General features: G+C 48.3%; 1 protein-coding gene across 1 annotated transcript in view; it reads right to left on the minus strand.

Annotated features, from left to right (window-relative positions):
* Window positions 1–348: 348 nt before the first annotated feature.
* LOC119460510 (UDP-galactose translocator-like) overlaps window positions 349–16,123 on the minus strand; it is a 51,707-nt gene continuing 35,932 nt past the window's right edge. Inside the window, exon 4 of the mRNA XM_037721428.2 lies at window positions 349–1,362. Coding sequence (XP_037577356.1) covers window positions 715–1,362 — 648 coding nt within the window. The 3' untranslated portion in view covers window positions 349–714. The remainder of the gene's footprint in view (window positions 1,363–16,123) is intronic.

Genomic DNA, 16,123 nt, shown 5'->3' on the forward strand with positions numbered 1-16,123 from the left:
TAAATTTTACCATTCAAAAGGTGGAATGCAATAATTGCCGATTGCTTATCATACTTGTGCTGGTCTGAAGCAAGTACTGCAAGCAATACTGCACACCATGCTATTATGTTGAGAAAATTCTTTTGTATTAAAAGAGAACATTAAAAAGAAATGTCTTACACTATCATAAACTTGCAGGGGGCCCTTGGAATGGAGTTACATGAGGAATGTTTAAATGTGCCAAAGTATCTTGCGATATAAAGAACCAGTATCGCGTCAGATACAAGTATTCTCCATTAGTATCTGGTATGTGTATCACAAATCTTGCTTCAGTATTTACTATCTGTATCACATCCAATGCTTTCTGGTGCATAAAAAGAACAGAAAGAAGCTTTTTTCACCACATAGATTTATTGAATCGTACTTGAAGTAAATTAGAAAATGTGAAATCACTTTCATACATAACCTATTTTACATGTGCACAACAACTGGACCGATGCAAACAGGCAATGCATACAGCAAACCACAGTGCACAAGGTAGCCAAAGCTTTTGCTTGCAAACCATGCTCATGTTGAGCCATCACCGACAGGAGTGTCTTAACTGCCTACAAGCGTAGTGCGAGTCAGAAAGATGTCCTGATGCAAGTGCTACTGCAGCATGCTGCATTGAAGGAATGCTTCACTATCTAAGCATGCCTACAGCATGTGCACTGTGGTTTGTACTATGCACTGTAGTTAAACTTTGCGTGATGCAATGTGCAACTGTACCGTACTCGCATTGGGTCGGCTGTAGAGAAAGATGGAGCCCATGACAAGCGCTGCGCCAGCCACAAACTGCCAGCTGAGGTGGAATTCAAAGGCATACACTGACACCACACATGAAAGCACAATAGCAAGTGAAGTGGCAAAGCCCTTGAGGATGTTGTCAGCATACTTAACAACAACTGCAACCAGCAGCCCACCAAGGGCTTGCAGAAGAATGACGATCCAGATGAGCATGTTGTAGCCATAGAAGAATCCCTTCTCATGAACTTCTGCATAATCATTGGCAAGTGTCGTGAGCAAACCAAAGGGGACAGCAAAGGTGCTCAGTTGGACGTTGCGCATCCACACAGAAACATCACTGCCCTTAAGGATCTTCTCAAAGTAGACACCTGCAAATCCGGACAAGCAGCAAGCTGCCAGGATGGCCAGGAAACCAACTAGGGGCCGCTGCACATGGCCCTCCACAATTGCGGGATGCACACCCATCTGCGCCAGCTGAACGAGTGCCACGCCCACAAACAACACCAGAAGCGCCACCCACTGCACAGCTGCAAGTTTCTTGTTGAGCAGCGCCAGTGAGAAAAGGGCGGTTGTGAGGATCTTCAGTTGATAGGTCACCTGCAGAAGGAATCATTCCCACCGAGATTTTACTCACAGTCACTTTTAAGCGAACCACTGCAATTGTAATCCAAATGGAAAAAGAAGGAAAGAGTCTGAAGTGTTACTCTGCAGTCTGCCTTCAGTACAATGCAGGCTACAAGAGCAAATAAATATGCAGTACATAGCAACTCAAAGCGACAAAGCATGAAAGCAACTTCAGTATTACTTTTCTCCCTGAAACAATGACGGCTATGATCTAACTTCCTAAAAATTAACTTCACTGCACACTGCTACAGGCACCCTGCAGCAAATGCATGGCACCTGATGACCCCGTGAACAATGCCACCAGGGCTGCAAATTTGTTCGTGGCATGTGAAATGGTTGACAAAGTGGAGGAGTGGGGCTGGGAACATGGCACAATCACAGTCTTTTGCCACAGTATTAACCCTTTATTGATGAGTGTCGCCTACAGGCAACATACCGTGTTCCAGGTTGCACTGCTTTGTATTTACTGAATATGCACCAACAAGTCCTGCTACAAGTACTGCTAAATACCAGAAAAAAATTTTTGTCTTCCCAAGATTTGGTATTAAGTACAAAGTTTCTGGCTAAATGTCTTCGGCCAACACTGAATGACAAGCAGCAACTGTCATTTGTTGGTATAGAGCAGGAACACAGGACAAGGAAGAAGTTTGGCACGCGACTTGCTTTGTATTGAAAGCACGGTCAGAACAGACAAACCGATGTAAGATCTCTGGCTGCAGTGGTGTCACACACGTGATGTAAAGAAATTGAAATGTATGGTTCACACATGACGAGAACTGTCTGTATAATTCCAAATGAAGCCATAAGTAGCTTGGAGTGAAGCCCACATTGCTGAAAAAGTTTCTGCAAAATATTTCCTTTTCGTTAATTATGCTTATTCTCGATGTGTTTTGCACATTTAGATAGAGAAACATTTTTTTTTGTATTGCCACCTGTAGGTAGTGGGTCGAGGACAAGAGTGGGTCGAGCCCAAGAGAAGAAAGAAGACCGCGCGCCCCCTTCTCTGCTCGAGCCAGCCCCGACGGTCGCGTCTTCCAAGAGCCAGCTGCTCTACGGGTTATTAAACCTTCAAGTCTACTTCTAGAGGCTCGTGACAAACTGGTGGAGGTGCTGGGTAAGCGTCCTCACGGATGTTGCGGACCCCTCCAAGGATCCGCGCTACGAATCCAGTGCCTGTCGACACACTCATGCATCGGGCCAGCCGCAGGATCAGGGGACTGTCCCCAGAAGTCGTCGACGCTACGGTTCCCACCACATCAACCGGTATGACCAGCGCCTCCCTTCAAACCGCCCCAACCGGTACGGGAAGCACGATGTCGAACCGTTACACACTTGAGAGCCCACGGATCCCAAAGACGTTTCATGGCACAGTGTTCGAAGACGTCGAAGACTGGATGGTCGAATACGAGCGCGTGGCCTCCGTGAATGAATGGAACGACACGTAAAAACTCAGACACATCTACTTCTACCTGGAGGATGGGGTGCGTACGTGGTTTCAGAACCGCGAGGAGCAACTGACGTCTTGGCGCGAGTTTTGTCATCAGCTTTTGGAGACCTACACCAGTGCTGATCGCCACGAACGAGCGGAACGAGCGATTCAGGCGTGCGTCCAGTTGCCAAACGAAACTGTGACCAGGTACGTTGAAGACATGACACGCCTCTTCAGACGAGCGGATCCAAGAATGACGGAGGAGAAGTTACGTCATCTGATGCGCGGGGTCAAGGAGCAACTCTTCGCTGGCCTCGTGCGGAGCCCTCCGAAGACGGTCGTGGAGTTCTTGTCCGAGGCCGTGACAATGGAAAAGATGCTTCTGCATCACTCGAGCCTGTATGAGCGCCAAGCGAACAGCATGTCTGCTGCTGACATTTTCACGGCCATAGGAAGCAACTGTGACTGTCTGCGAGAACTCATCCGCTCTGTAGTGCGTGAAGAGTTGCAAGAGGCCGCCGTAACACCGCGCCCTACGGTAAGCTCCATAGCGAGCATTATCAAGGACGAACTGCACCAGGCGCTCCGTGACACCTTGCCTCTTGATAACGCTGCGGTAGTACCTCCTGAATATACCCGTGCAACCTACGCGGAAGCTCTGAAGCGCCCTGCTTCCTCTCTGCCACTGTTCGTTCGTGCTCCTCCTACGGTGTCAGTTCAGTCGGCGCAACCGATACCGTACTACATCGCTGGGTGTACACCGCCGCCCGTTGTTCATGCCGCTCCATTTGCCCATCATTCGGAGCAAGCAGTTCACTACGTCGACGACAGACGCCCGCCCCCTCGGAAGTCGGATGTATGGCGCACACCCGATCATCGGCCTCTGTGCTTCCACTGCGGTGAAGCTGACCACTTGTACCGCCAGTGCCCATACCGGCGCCTTGGGATTTGCGGCTTTTCCGCATACTCACCGCCGCCCCGATATGGCCAGCGACCCTGGGACATTAAGGACTACCTCTCTCAGCAGCGCTTGCCACCACCTGCCAGGCGGCAGTCGCGATCGCCGTCTCCGAGACGATTTTCACCTCCGCCCCAGCGGTATTCTCCCGAGAGGTCGACCAGTCCCTGCCGGGAAAACTAACTGAGGCGATCTTTGGGGGCAAGGTCGCTGACGGACGAAGCGCTGAAGACCTCCGACGGACGCAGTTACGGAAACATACCGATCCGACATCACCTGCAGCTGAAGGGGACGACCGGCTTTCGCTCGATATACCAGCGACTATTGATGGTTATGCCGTTAGTGCTTTAGTAGACACCGGCGCAGACTACACGATACTAAGCGGCAAAATAGCAACGCAGCTGAAGAAAGTGATCACGCCCTGGCATAACTCGCAGATTCGGATGGCTGGCGGCCACATCGTTACTCCGCTGGGCGCCTGCATGACTAGAGTTGAGATTCAAGGATCTACATTCGTAGCGAGCTGCCTTGTCTTACGCGAATGCTCCCGCGACATTATCCTTGGGGTTGACTTCCTGCAGGAGTACGGCGCAATTACCGATCTGCAAGAGCGTCGTATCACTTTCTCTGCCGAACGAGCAATCGATGTGCACGACGGCCAACGGCGCGACGACGTACTCCGTGTTTCTGCTGACAGTGTAACGCTTCCTCCACGAGCCATTGTCCTCGTCGACGTCACATGCTGTGGCTTACGCGATGGCGAAGCGATGGCCGAAAGTAACTTGGAACACCTACTAAAGCAAGGTGTTTGTGTGGCTCGCAGTGTTATACAGATTCGTGCTGGTCATTCGCAATTGCTTGTTACCAACTTTAGCTACGAGCACCGACACCTGTTCCGCGGCACTTCGTTAGCGTTTGCAGATGCAATAGCAAACGTTAACAACTGTTTCATGTCAGAAGTAGTGGAGACAGCAGACATGTCTCTGGGCCATCTCGACATCAATTCTGAACTGTCCACCAATAGCCAGACAGCACTGCGCAAGCTCTTGCTTGAATTCAGGACCTGCTTCGCACATTCTTCCAAGGTACGCCAGACTTCCATCACTAAACACAGGATCATCACCCGTACGAAGACGCACGCCCGATACACCAGCAGCCTTACCGCGTGTCGGCAAAAGAACGCGAAGCAGTACATACGCAAGTCCGGGAGATGCTTGACGATGGCGTCATCGAAACTTCCAACAGCCTGTGGTCATCTCCGGTCGTTCTTGTCAAAAAGAAAGACGGAACGCTACGCCTCTGTGTTGACTACTGCAAGCTCAACGTGACTAAAAAGGACGTGTACCCGCTGCCGCGTATCGACGACTCGTTAGATAGACTATGGCGTGCCCACTATTTTTCTTCTCTCGATTTAAAAAGCGGGTACAGACAAATCGAGGTAGACGAATGCGACCGCGAGAAAACAGCCTTTGTGACTCCAGATGGGCTCTATGAATTTCGAGTGCTTCCTTTTGGCTTGTGTTCAGCTCCGGCTACTTTCCAGCGAATTATGGACACTGTCCTTACTGAACTGAAGTGGCAGGCCTGTCTTGTGTACCTGGATAATGTGGTCATCTTCTCTGAAACGTTCGAGCAGCATCTTCACCGCCTACGCAGTGTGCTAGAAGCCATCCGATCGGCAGACCTCACACTTAAGCCCGAAAAGTGCCACTTTGGTTACGAAGAGCTCAAGTTCCTCGGTCATGTAGTAAGCGCCAAAGGGGTCCAACCCGATCCAGACAAGCTTGACGCTGTGGCCGCGTTTCCAGCTCCTGCCGATAAGAAGGCCATCCGGCGCTTCCTGGGTTTGTGCGCCTACTATCGCCGGTTTATTAAAGGCTTTTCGAAGATAGCGGAACCCCTGACACGCCTTATGAGAGACGATACGCCATTTGTGTCGCATAATGAGCAACAGGCGGCTTTAGCTGAATTACGACAGCGCCTTCAGTCAGCACCCGTTCTTGCATATTTTGACGATGATGCTGATACTGAGGTGCATACCGACACCAGTAGCATTGGCCTTGGCGCAGTGCTCGTCCAGCTTCAAGATGGAGTGGAAAGAGTTATAGCGTATGCCAGCCGCTCCCTGTCCCGTGCCAAGGCGAATTATTTGACTACGGAGAAAGAGTGCCTCGCGGTCGTGTGAGCGATCATCAAGTTTCGCCCCTATCTCTATGGTCGTCCCTTCAATGTAGTGACGGACCACCATGCCCTCTGTTGGTTGGCAAGCATGCGCGACCCTTCAGGACGACTGGCACGGTGGACCTTGCGGCTACAGGAATTTGACATCACCATCGTTTATACGTCTGGCCGTAAGCATGAAGACGCTGACACGCTGTCCCGCGCACCCATTGATCCTGCCAGTCAGGAAACAGAGGATGATGACGGCTTCCTGGGCGCCATTAGTTCTTCAGACCTGAGCAGACGGCAGCGTGACGACGCAGAGATTCGACCGATCATCGATCATTTAGAGGGTCGCGACACAGCCATACCACGCCATCTGTCCCGCTCACTGACATCCTTCTGTCTGCGAGATAACGTGCTGTATAAGAAGAATGCTCGTTCGACCAGCCGTGCTTACCTCCTGGTGGTTCCAAGGGACATGCGCGACGACATCCTCTTTGCTTGCCATGACGAGAACCAACATCTGGTCATTTAGGCTTTTCACGAACACTCGCTAGAGTAAGCGAAATGTACTATTGGCCCGGGCTTTCGGCAAGCGTCAAACAGTACGTTAAAAGCTGCCGTGAATGCCAGCGCCGCAAGACACCATCCGTTAAACCGGCTGGCTTACTTCAGCCAACTGAAGCACCTCACACGCCTTTCGACCAAGTCGGCATGGACATTCTCGGACCGTTTCCTCTTTCTGCCGACGGCAACAAATGGGTGATCGTCGCAACTGATTATTTAACACGCTATGCTGAGACGCAGGCGATCCCACGAGCCACGGCCTCAGAGGTAGCGCAATTCTTCATGCGCCACATCGTCTTGCGTCACGGTGCTCCCTCCACTGTAATAACTGACAGAGGGACAGCATTCACAGCGCAGCTTATGGACGAGGTTTTTGAATTGAGCAACACCAGGCATCGCAAGACGACCGCGTACCATTCGCAGACCAACGGACTTACCGAGCGACTGAATAAGACGGTCACAGACATGCTCGCAATGTACATCGACGTTCAACACAAAACATGGGATCGCGAAGTCCAGACGATCTCGAAGTCCAGTCTCTACGGTCGCAAGTCCAGACGATGCTGGACGCTATGCTGCCGTGTCAAGACGCTGACCTATTGACAACTGACGCCGAGGAATTTGCAGAGGGTGCTGAGGAAGCCCGGCAGCTTGCGTGGCTGCATATCGGCCAGCAGCAGCAGGCAGACGCACGACGCTACAACATCCGCCACAGGGACGTGTCCTACAACCCCGGGGACCAAGTTTGGGTGTGGACCCTTGTTCGTCGTCGTGGCCTCTGTGAAAAGCTGCTGAGCCGGTATTTCGGTCCGTATAAAGTGCTCCGCCGCGTCAGTGACGTAAACTACGAAGTAGTTCCGGACACATCATCGCAGATACGGAGTAGGACACAAAGACAACCGAGCTCAGACATAGTTCATGTTGTGCGCATGAAGCCGTACATTGCGCGTCCGTAACTTTTTTTTTGTTTTCGTTTTTTTTTCTCTCATTCCCTTCTTTGTTTCTACTTTTCATTTATGTTTGTGAGATTGCTTCTTTGTTCATTGACTGTGCCGGCATGACAGCTACTTTTTTTGTGTACTTTCACTTTGCCTGCCTTCTTCTTCTTTGTCTTCTCGGAGGGGGGGATATTGCCACCTGTAGGTAGTGGGTTGAGGGCAAGAGTGGGTCGAGCCCAAGAGAAGAAAGAAGACCGCACGCCCCCTTCTCTGCTCGAGCCAGCCCCGACGGTCGCGTCTTCTGAGAGCCAGCTGCTCTACGGGTTATTAAACCTTCAGGACTACTTCTAGAGGCTCGTGACAATATGTGCCGTCATTAAAGGGTTAAAATGCTTACATTTCTTCAATGACTAAAAATGCTATCTGCAAAAATGAGTGAATGCTTATCAAATCAAGACAGACTGAATATTATGGCAGTGAAAACCTGAGCAGTTAATTCATGATGATGATAATGTATGGGATTTAATGGCACAAGAACCAGTTATGGTCAATCAAGCAAGTGATTATGTGTTGTCAAAGTAGCAATGAATTCCGGAAGGTATACGTAACATGGCTGTATTTGCCACGAGACTGATTACAATTGGCAGCACTGTCACTGCTTTTGTGTGGATAATTGGTCGATGGCGCACACTGAAATATACACGGCGGCGTTTTGCTGGTGAACGATTTGGCGCGATTTTCTGGCAATGGTACGCACTGACTGCACTGAACTGATCTTATATTGCCCTCCAATGCCACATTTCTCCAGAAAATTCACAGAACGTTTCTATTTATTTGAAAGGAGTGCAAACTGTCATTTCACGGGGGACTGCATACTCAGCGACAGTCTGTTCTGGCACTTTCGTGGAACTTATTGTGTACGTTTCGCTTGCGTTCCGCACCTACACTGTTAATATTGTTGCGAAAGTTAATTATACTGCATTCTCTGCGAATATTGCAGGTTTTTAAAAACGTCCATTCCTTTACAACAAAGGTAAGGTTGCAAGTTAATGTGCACTCTGCATCAAAAACTGTGCGCGTACATCTCATTTTTCCTTTTTTTTTATTCGCTGTGAAATACAAAGAGTTCATGAGTTAAAAACAAAATTAAGCAAGCTAGGACACCGGTTCAGTAGGATCACAAACGGATGGTTTAGTAGGATCACTAGGTTGCTTCAGACGAGATTATTTTTATCGCCCTTGCATGTGCCAGAGTGATGCGACAGGGTTGTAATTATTTGAGGTGCCAAAACCATAAGGTTGTTTTATTTTAGCTAATGGTGGCCACTACCTTGTGTTATGCTAACAAGAATGAAGACTGCAAGAAAATTATAATAGCCGCCTTTCAACTCAGTGCTATGGCATCCTGCATTTAGAGAGTGCCGTGTCACCCATGATGCTCACGTAATATGCTATTTCAGCTTTCATTTTGAAGCAGCGAATCAAAAGTACAAAAGCCCATGATATAATTGGAAGTCAAAATGAATTCACGGTAGTGGCATCAGAACCACATATTAAAAAAACACCTCTGGTTGCATAACCACAAAGCAAGATCGTGCAATTATTGCAATTATCATTCCTTTCTTCTTTCTGGTGTTTTACGTGCCAAAACCAGTTCCGATTATGAGGCACGCCGCAGTGGAGGGCTCCGGATATTTTTGGCCACCTGGGGTTCTTTAACGTGCACTACAACACAAGCACATGGGCGTTTTTGCATTTCGCTCCATCGAAATGCGGCCGCCGCGGCCAGTATTCGATTTCGCGATCTCGTGCTCAGCAGCGCAACGCCTAAGCTAACTGAGCCACCGCGGCGGGTTATCGCAATTATCATAATGCGTTTGTCGTTTATGATGCAATATGATGTGGGTGCATGTTTTCTTTACTACTGTGTGATGTCCACGCCACCCCTTCATGTTTTATGGTGTTAGATTGCGGAGTGATCAACACATCGCGATAATCCACTAAAGCGCGGCATTCACGTCTCACTGCCACTTCATTTGTTTAACATTAGGTATAATGCTTTTTGTGATTTACTCGAAACACAAAGTGACAATAAAATTGATATGCTTGTGGCGAGCGGAGGGTGCGACAATCACAGACCGCGCGCTCTACTTGGGCCATCACTGATCTTACTACAGCGCAAAGACGACAGTGCAGGGTCAAATGCTTTTGTACACCGTCAAAAAATGCATACCCACATTTACGACTGTGCTACAACCACAGGAGGAATGATCTTTAAACATATTCATGCTGCACATGCACATGTAAACACGTAGTGCCTAGCAGATGACACGCGGCACGATCCACACTATCCGTGGCTCAGCCAGTGCCTGCCAGGCGGCGACTCTGCTCGATCTGGCGGCCAATAGAGGCTTAAGAACATTTGCTGTAAAGTGCGTAATACATATAACATTAAAATTATGACAATGATTCATGAGGTGTGTTGTGAACACGAAAGATCAGCTACAGAGGGATAGTTACTAAAATGTGTCAGTGCCAGTAACACGGCTGCGTCACCAGGGTCCTTGAATGCAAAAAGAACGAAGGCACGTGCTTTACTATCGCAGCAGCAGCAGCAGCCGCCTCTAGAGAGAACAAGTGCTACCAATCTCCTGGCCTTGTGACTTGCAATGAATCAACGTCGTGTAAAATGTTTAAAGCTGACTTACTGTCAAAAATTGTGTCTGTGCCAGGGAACGTTGCCAGATGGAGAGGGTTATGCTATCAGTAAGCTAGAGCGAAGTGTTTTTATTGCGATAGCAATTATATGCACACTCCAAAGCAGATTTCTGCCGTCGGCGTCGCCGTCGTCGTCGCCATGAGGTTCCGTATGACGTCAAAGGCGATGAAATTGTCGCCGCGCGCCAAACGCTGTATGTGCGAGTGAAAGGGCGTGTGGGACCCGCGCTTTCACGGGGAGTGAACGCACGGCGGAGAACAGACGCGCGTTCTGGGCCGTGCTCCCTTAAGGGCTGCAGAATTAAACGTCTCTTTCCTCCTTTACAATCACCATATATGTAGAGCAAGCGCGACTTCTTCAGACACGTGAAAGGCCGTTGGTGGGGGGGGGGGGGGGGAAGGGAGGCGACGTTTAGCTGCGGCACAAAATGCCTATTTATATAAAAACAGACTTCCGACGCTGCTCGACGAGTGTCCCGCTCTGATCTCGTCGAAAACCTCTGAGTCGCCCCCAGACGCTCCAGCAACAGTCACCAACGCCACGCGCGTTTTGCGAGATCGCGGGCAAAACGCCGACAGCGTCGACAACAGTTCTGTGTGTTGCCGGGACTGCTGCCTGTCCAAGTTTGTACAGCTGATAAAACTATTATCCTTACTCCGTATAGCTCTCTACAAATTTGCTATCGCAATTGATGCTTCGCCTTTCAGGTGAAACTGCGACAACTTTTTCTCTTTCAGCTTCTGTTTCCCGGCACTCCAGTAAGACGTGGAGGATGGTCAGCATCTTGCCGCATTTACTGCAGATAGGGGGGTTCACTATATAGCCTATCCTAATTCAACAGAATACGACCTCAGTTCACAATATTTTAAAGCATTATCATTTTTTGGGTACTTCACGCACTTTCTCTTTGCATGTTTCTCTCTCACACACTTTCCGGGAGCTATCTATGTATCTGTGTATGTTTGTATTTAACCGTTTTCCCGCCTACCGGGGTCACTGGGTAGTTAGTGATTGAATGGGTAGCACATTGAACTGCTGTACTGAAGTAACAGGGTTTGAAACTAAACAGTGGACCAACTTGGGTCACTGAGTATATGGAAATGTGTATATGCGTGCCGCTGTTCAACGAACCTCTTTCACTCCGACACTGGTCACTGTAGACACAGGACTGGGTAGGTACCGCTGTTTGAAGAAACTCTGTGATGCTGACTTTGAGTACTGGATATATGCCACTCGGTCTGTGCTGGTCTCCAATGAACCTCTTTGATGCCAACTTGGGTCACTGGGTATGTCCCAGCAGGTGTGTGCTGCTCTTCAATGAACGTCTTTGATGCCAACTCGGGTAACTAGGTATGTGCCATTGGGAATGTGCCACTTTAATGACGAAAACAATCCCTTAAATTTAACCGATGCTGAGCGGAATTGAGCCCACTACATAAGGGATCCTCAAGGACAGCAACCCTATGCTTTAGCAGGCTGTGCCACAAATGCACTGGGTATGTGGTGCTTTTCAATGGACGCCTTTCACGCCAGTGCAAGCTGTGCCATGATACACTGGGTATGTGCCACTCTACAATGAAGCTTTCGCCAAATAGGGTCACTGAGTATGTGCCACTGAGTGTGCGGGAACGAAGCGAACAATTCTCAGAGCTCACAGGCATCGGCGTGCCATGATTCTTGTCTTGGAGTGCTTTGGCAGTGCCACTAGCAGTGCCGCTTCTCGGCAGTACTATTGGGTAACTCAGCATGTCCAGAAAGAACTCCGGTTTCCGCATGACGCATTTCTCAGCGCTCGCACGCATCGCTGTTCCATGCATTTCGGAGGCCACGTGCAGGCTTCGCGGCGGTGGTGCTAGATGGCGCCGAGCGTTCTTAAAGAAGCGCAAAAGAAAAGTCCCGCTGCAGTACACCGCCTCATGGATAACTCGTTTCAGCAATGGCAATACACTGTGTCACTATATTAATTCCATGCCAACGCATTACTATTCACAGTAATTGTGACGTGTTCCGCTGCAATTTTTTTGCTTTTGGTGGAGAATTTCCTGGACTAATTAGCTGAACCTTGTTAGAGGTTTCAGCGTCCCAAAAGTGTTCCCAATAGCTCCTCGGTTTCTTGCATAGGAATGGTTTCATATCTATGGCAGAGACAGGTATGAAGCAGTTGAATTGGTAAGAGCATCACATGCGTAATGCAAAGACGTGGGATCGTTCCCCACCTGCGACAAGTTGTTTTTTCATCCACTTTAATTCATTTAGTAAGTACAAATAATTTCCCCTATGTTTTCTTTCATGTCGTTGTTTGTTGGCTTCTTATGATATATATATATATATTTTGAGCATCGCTCAAGTTGCCCGCCGCGGTAGCTTAACGGCTATGGTGTGTTGAGCAGCTAAGCACGAGGTCGCAGGATCAAATCCCAGCCGTGGTGGCCGCTATTCGATGGGGGTGAAATGCAAAAAAATGTTTGTGTCCCTTGCATTGGGGGCACGTTAAAGAACCCCTGGTGGTCAAAATTAATCCGGAGTCCTCAGCTACGGCGTGCCTCATAATCAGAACGTGGTTTTGGCACATAAAACGACAGAATTTTTTTAATCACTCAAGTTCTTTATGTTTGAAAGGCAGCCTGAAGAATTTCTTTTGCTTATATAATAATATAGTTAATTTTAATTCGTTTAGTTGTGCATTGTGAGTGCTGGGTTATACCAAACATATATATGTAAGCAGACAAAGTGCATATGTCTTTGGTATAACACGGCACTCAAAATGCACAAAAAACGAATGAAAATTAACTGGTAACCTAAACCAAGGTGAATCCTCACTAATTCATGTGGAGGTAGCTTCACGCTCAGGTGACTTAAGAAACAGTATGCTGTGCCTGTGAAGAGAAGGGAAGCGCAGTCGAGGACGGCAGAAAGTCAGGTGGGATGATGAAGTTGGGAAATTCGCAGGCGTAAGTTGGAATACGCTAGCGCAAGACAGCGGTAATTGGAGATCGCAGGGAGAGGCCTTCGTCCTGCAGTGGACATAGATATAGGCTGATGATGATGATGATGCTGTGCCAAGAACCTTAGTCGAACAACTTACAAGGGAGGCTGTCATGTGCACTGTTTCGGGGACATGCAAGCAGCAGTACGAAAATACCTGCTTTCTTGGTTTTGCTAATGCCACATCAACTAATTGATCGTAATTAAATAATTAATAGAAAAAAATTTGAGTTAGAATTGCCTCGCGCAAGGCACTACTGGTAATAAAATCATCTCCAGTGATTGTCGAATGGGTGCTGAGCCCCTCCTTAATAAATGGAGAAATTTGAAACGTGCCAACCCCCAATTTCAAGTTGGCCCACCACCATAGTACAGGTGGGCCACCCCCAACCAGTAGCATATCTAGGGTTGGACACGCATGGTCGGACACGTGCCCCGGGCACCACTTGAGAGGGGGCGCCGGTCCATCACCACCTAGACTAGCTTAAGGCTGCTACATCACACTAGTTGCTCTGCCGCGCCCATCGTCTGGTGTCCTTTGACCTCGTCGCCTCGTCCGTCAATCATTGTGGCTGAACATTCCGTCATTGTCTTGGAGGGGTCAAAGTTGCACGTGGCTCGCTCGTTTCTCATGCGCTTTTTTTTTTTCATTTATGCTTGTGGATTTATTTGAAAGCGACACTACGTAATTGTAGGTTTGTGATACCGATGCCATTGTGTGTGGTGAAGTGCTGCGTGACCTCCCTTAAGTGAATTACTGAGCCACACGTGACTGTGTGCTTCCTGCAACATGGGCCGCTGTTGCATTCCCGGTTGTAGGGGAAATTGTGACCGTGGGCCAACGGTTCACGTGTTTTGATTCCCGAGGAACGGTAATCACAAGGATTAGTGGCTGCGAGCCATTCCAAGGAAGGATTTCCCGCCAAGCACATATTCGAAGGTGTGTAGGCAAACAGAAGTACTAATTATAAGCAGCAAATGCGAATGTTCAGGTTTTGCCTCGTGTAGTTAATTACGTGGGCGTCGTGCTCTTAGTCGACATGATTGTAGATTTAGTAACAGTACTCGGGAACAGTTGGGTGAGCAATGCAAAATTAAGCAAAGTAAAATTGAGTATAAACGTCAATGAATATGATTTACTGGACGGAGAAGCTGCTGAGTTAACATTTTACTTCACTGTGGTTATAAAGCCACAGTGAGTCGATCTGAGGTTATTTTCAGAATATCACTTTTAGACTTACTTTTACTTTTTTTTGGCGGTGTGAAACAGGTACGCGAATTTCCACTTCCAAACAAGTGACTTCATCACAAAGTTAACGCGCTGCGATAAGACCACAGGAAAAACACTTAAATTTATCAGTGATAGAGCTCGCCTGAGAGAAAATGCTGTGCCCACAGTTTTTCCCAACTGTACGGCTTACCTAACCACAGTGCTTGCTTAACGTGAGTCTTCAGCCTCCAAGAGAGCAAGGACAGATAGTTACACACTAGCTGAGGCTATTGGAAATTCTCTGGAAACAGAAAAGGCCGAAGAAGTGAAGAGTTCTGTGTCGTCGTACTGAAGAGCTGAAACGCAATATAATATAATAAATTGACCGGTGTATGCAACACGAAGTTTTGGACAGTGGTCGTGAACGGCGAGTGTTTTATGTTTCTTTGTGTTGAGATTGATCCTGCTCCTTATGTGAAGTTTTCAGTCACAGTGGAGCCGGATCTTTCTTTTAGTGTTTCAGTTTGCTTAGTGAAACTTCCGTCTGGAACTGCAGTGCCAGACAGAGTGCGCCGCATTCCTTCACTATCCATGCTGCTGGAAAACATGGAGAAACATTCGACTGTGCTGTCATGACCTACGACCGAACCAATAGCACTGGCAGTTTTGAAGCCAATAAGCTGCCTGCTGGATGAACTTTCAGAAGATTTGGGCGTTAACAGGGAAGAGGCTCCTCTCTATGATATAGTACTGCCCAACTGTTGGTTTTTGCAAGTACAGTTAAACCTGGATATAACGAAATTGACAAATTCCCGAAAAACTTCGTTATAAAGAGGATTTCGTTATATGCAGGTTCGGCATGAAAATTCGAAAAAGAAACGCTTACCGTATTTACTATCCGCTCAAGATTTACTTCCAAAACACTAAAGTTGCGATGAACAAAAAAGTCCCAGTTTCGCTTGAAAGGCGAAGCATCGATTAATATATGAAGTAAGGAAAGTAGTCAAACCTCGTTAATATTGTGACGAGCCTCTAGAAGTAGACTTGAAGGTTTAATAACCCGTAGAGCAGCTGGCTCTCGGAAGACGCGACCGTCGGGGCTGGCTCGAGCAGAGAAGGGGCGCGCGGTCTTCTTTCTTCTCTTGGGCTCGACCCACTCTTGCCCTCGACCCACTACCTACAGGTGGCAATATCCCCCTTCCGAACAAAAGCATCGCCTCGATGCTAAAAAAAATAGGCGTAGAAGACAACGAAGAAGAAGGCAGGCAAAGCGAAAGTACACAAAAAAAAAGTAGCCGTCACGCCGGCACAGTCAATGAACGAAGAAGCAATCTCCCAAAGATAAATGAAAAGTAGAAACAAAGAAGGGAATGAGAGAACAAAAAAAAAAAAAAACGAAAACAAAAAAAGTTACGGACGCGCAATGTACGGCTTCATGCGCACAACATGAACTATGTCTGAGCTCGGTTGTCTTTGTGTCCTACTCCGTGTCTGCGATGATGTGTCCGGAACAACTTCATAGTTTACGTCACTGACGCGGCGGAGCACTTTATACGGACCGAAATACCGGCTCAGCAGTTTTTCACAGAGACCACGACGGCGAACGGGGGTCCACACCCAAACTTGGTCCCCGGGGTTGTAGGACACGTCCCTGTGGCGGATGTTGTAGCGTCGTGCGTCTGCCTGCTGCTGCTGGCCTAAATGCAGACGCGCGAGCTGCCGGGCTTCCTCAGCACGCTCTGCAAATTCCTCGGCGTCAGTTGTC

This window comes from Dermacentor silvarum, chromosome 8, assembly GCF_013339745.2.
Source record: "Dermacentor silvarum isolate Dsil-2018 chromosome 8, BIME_Dsil_1.4, whole genome shotgun sequence".
In the NCBI taxonomy this organism is placed as follows: Eukaryota; Metazoa; Arthropoda; class Arachnida; order Ixodida; family Ixodidae; genus Dermacentor; species Dermacentor silvarum.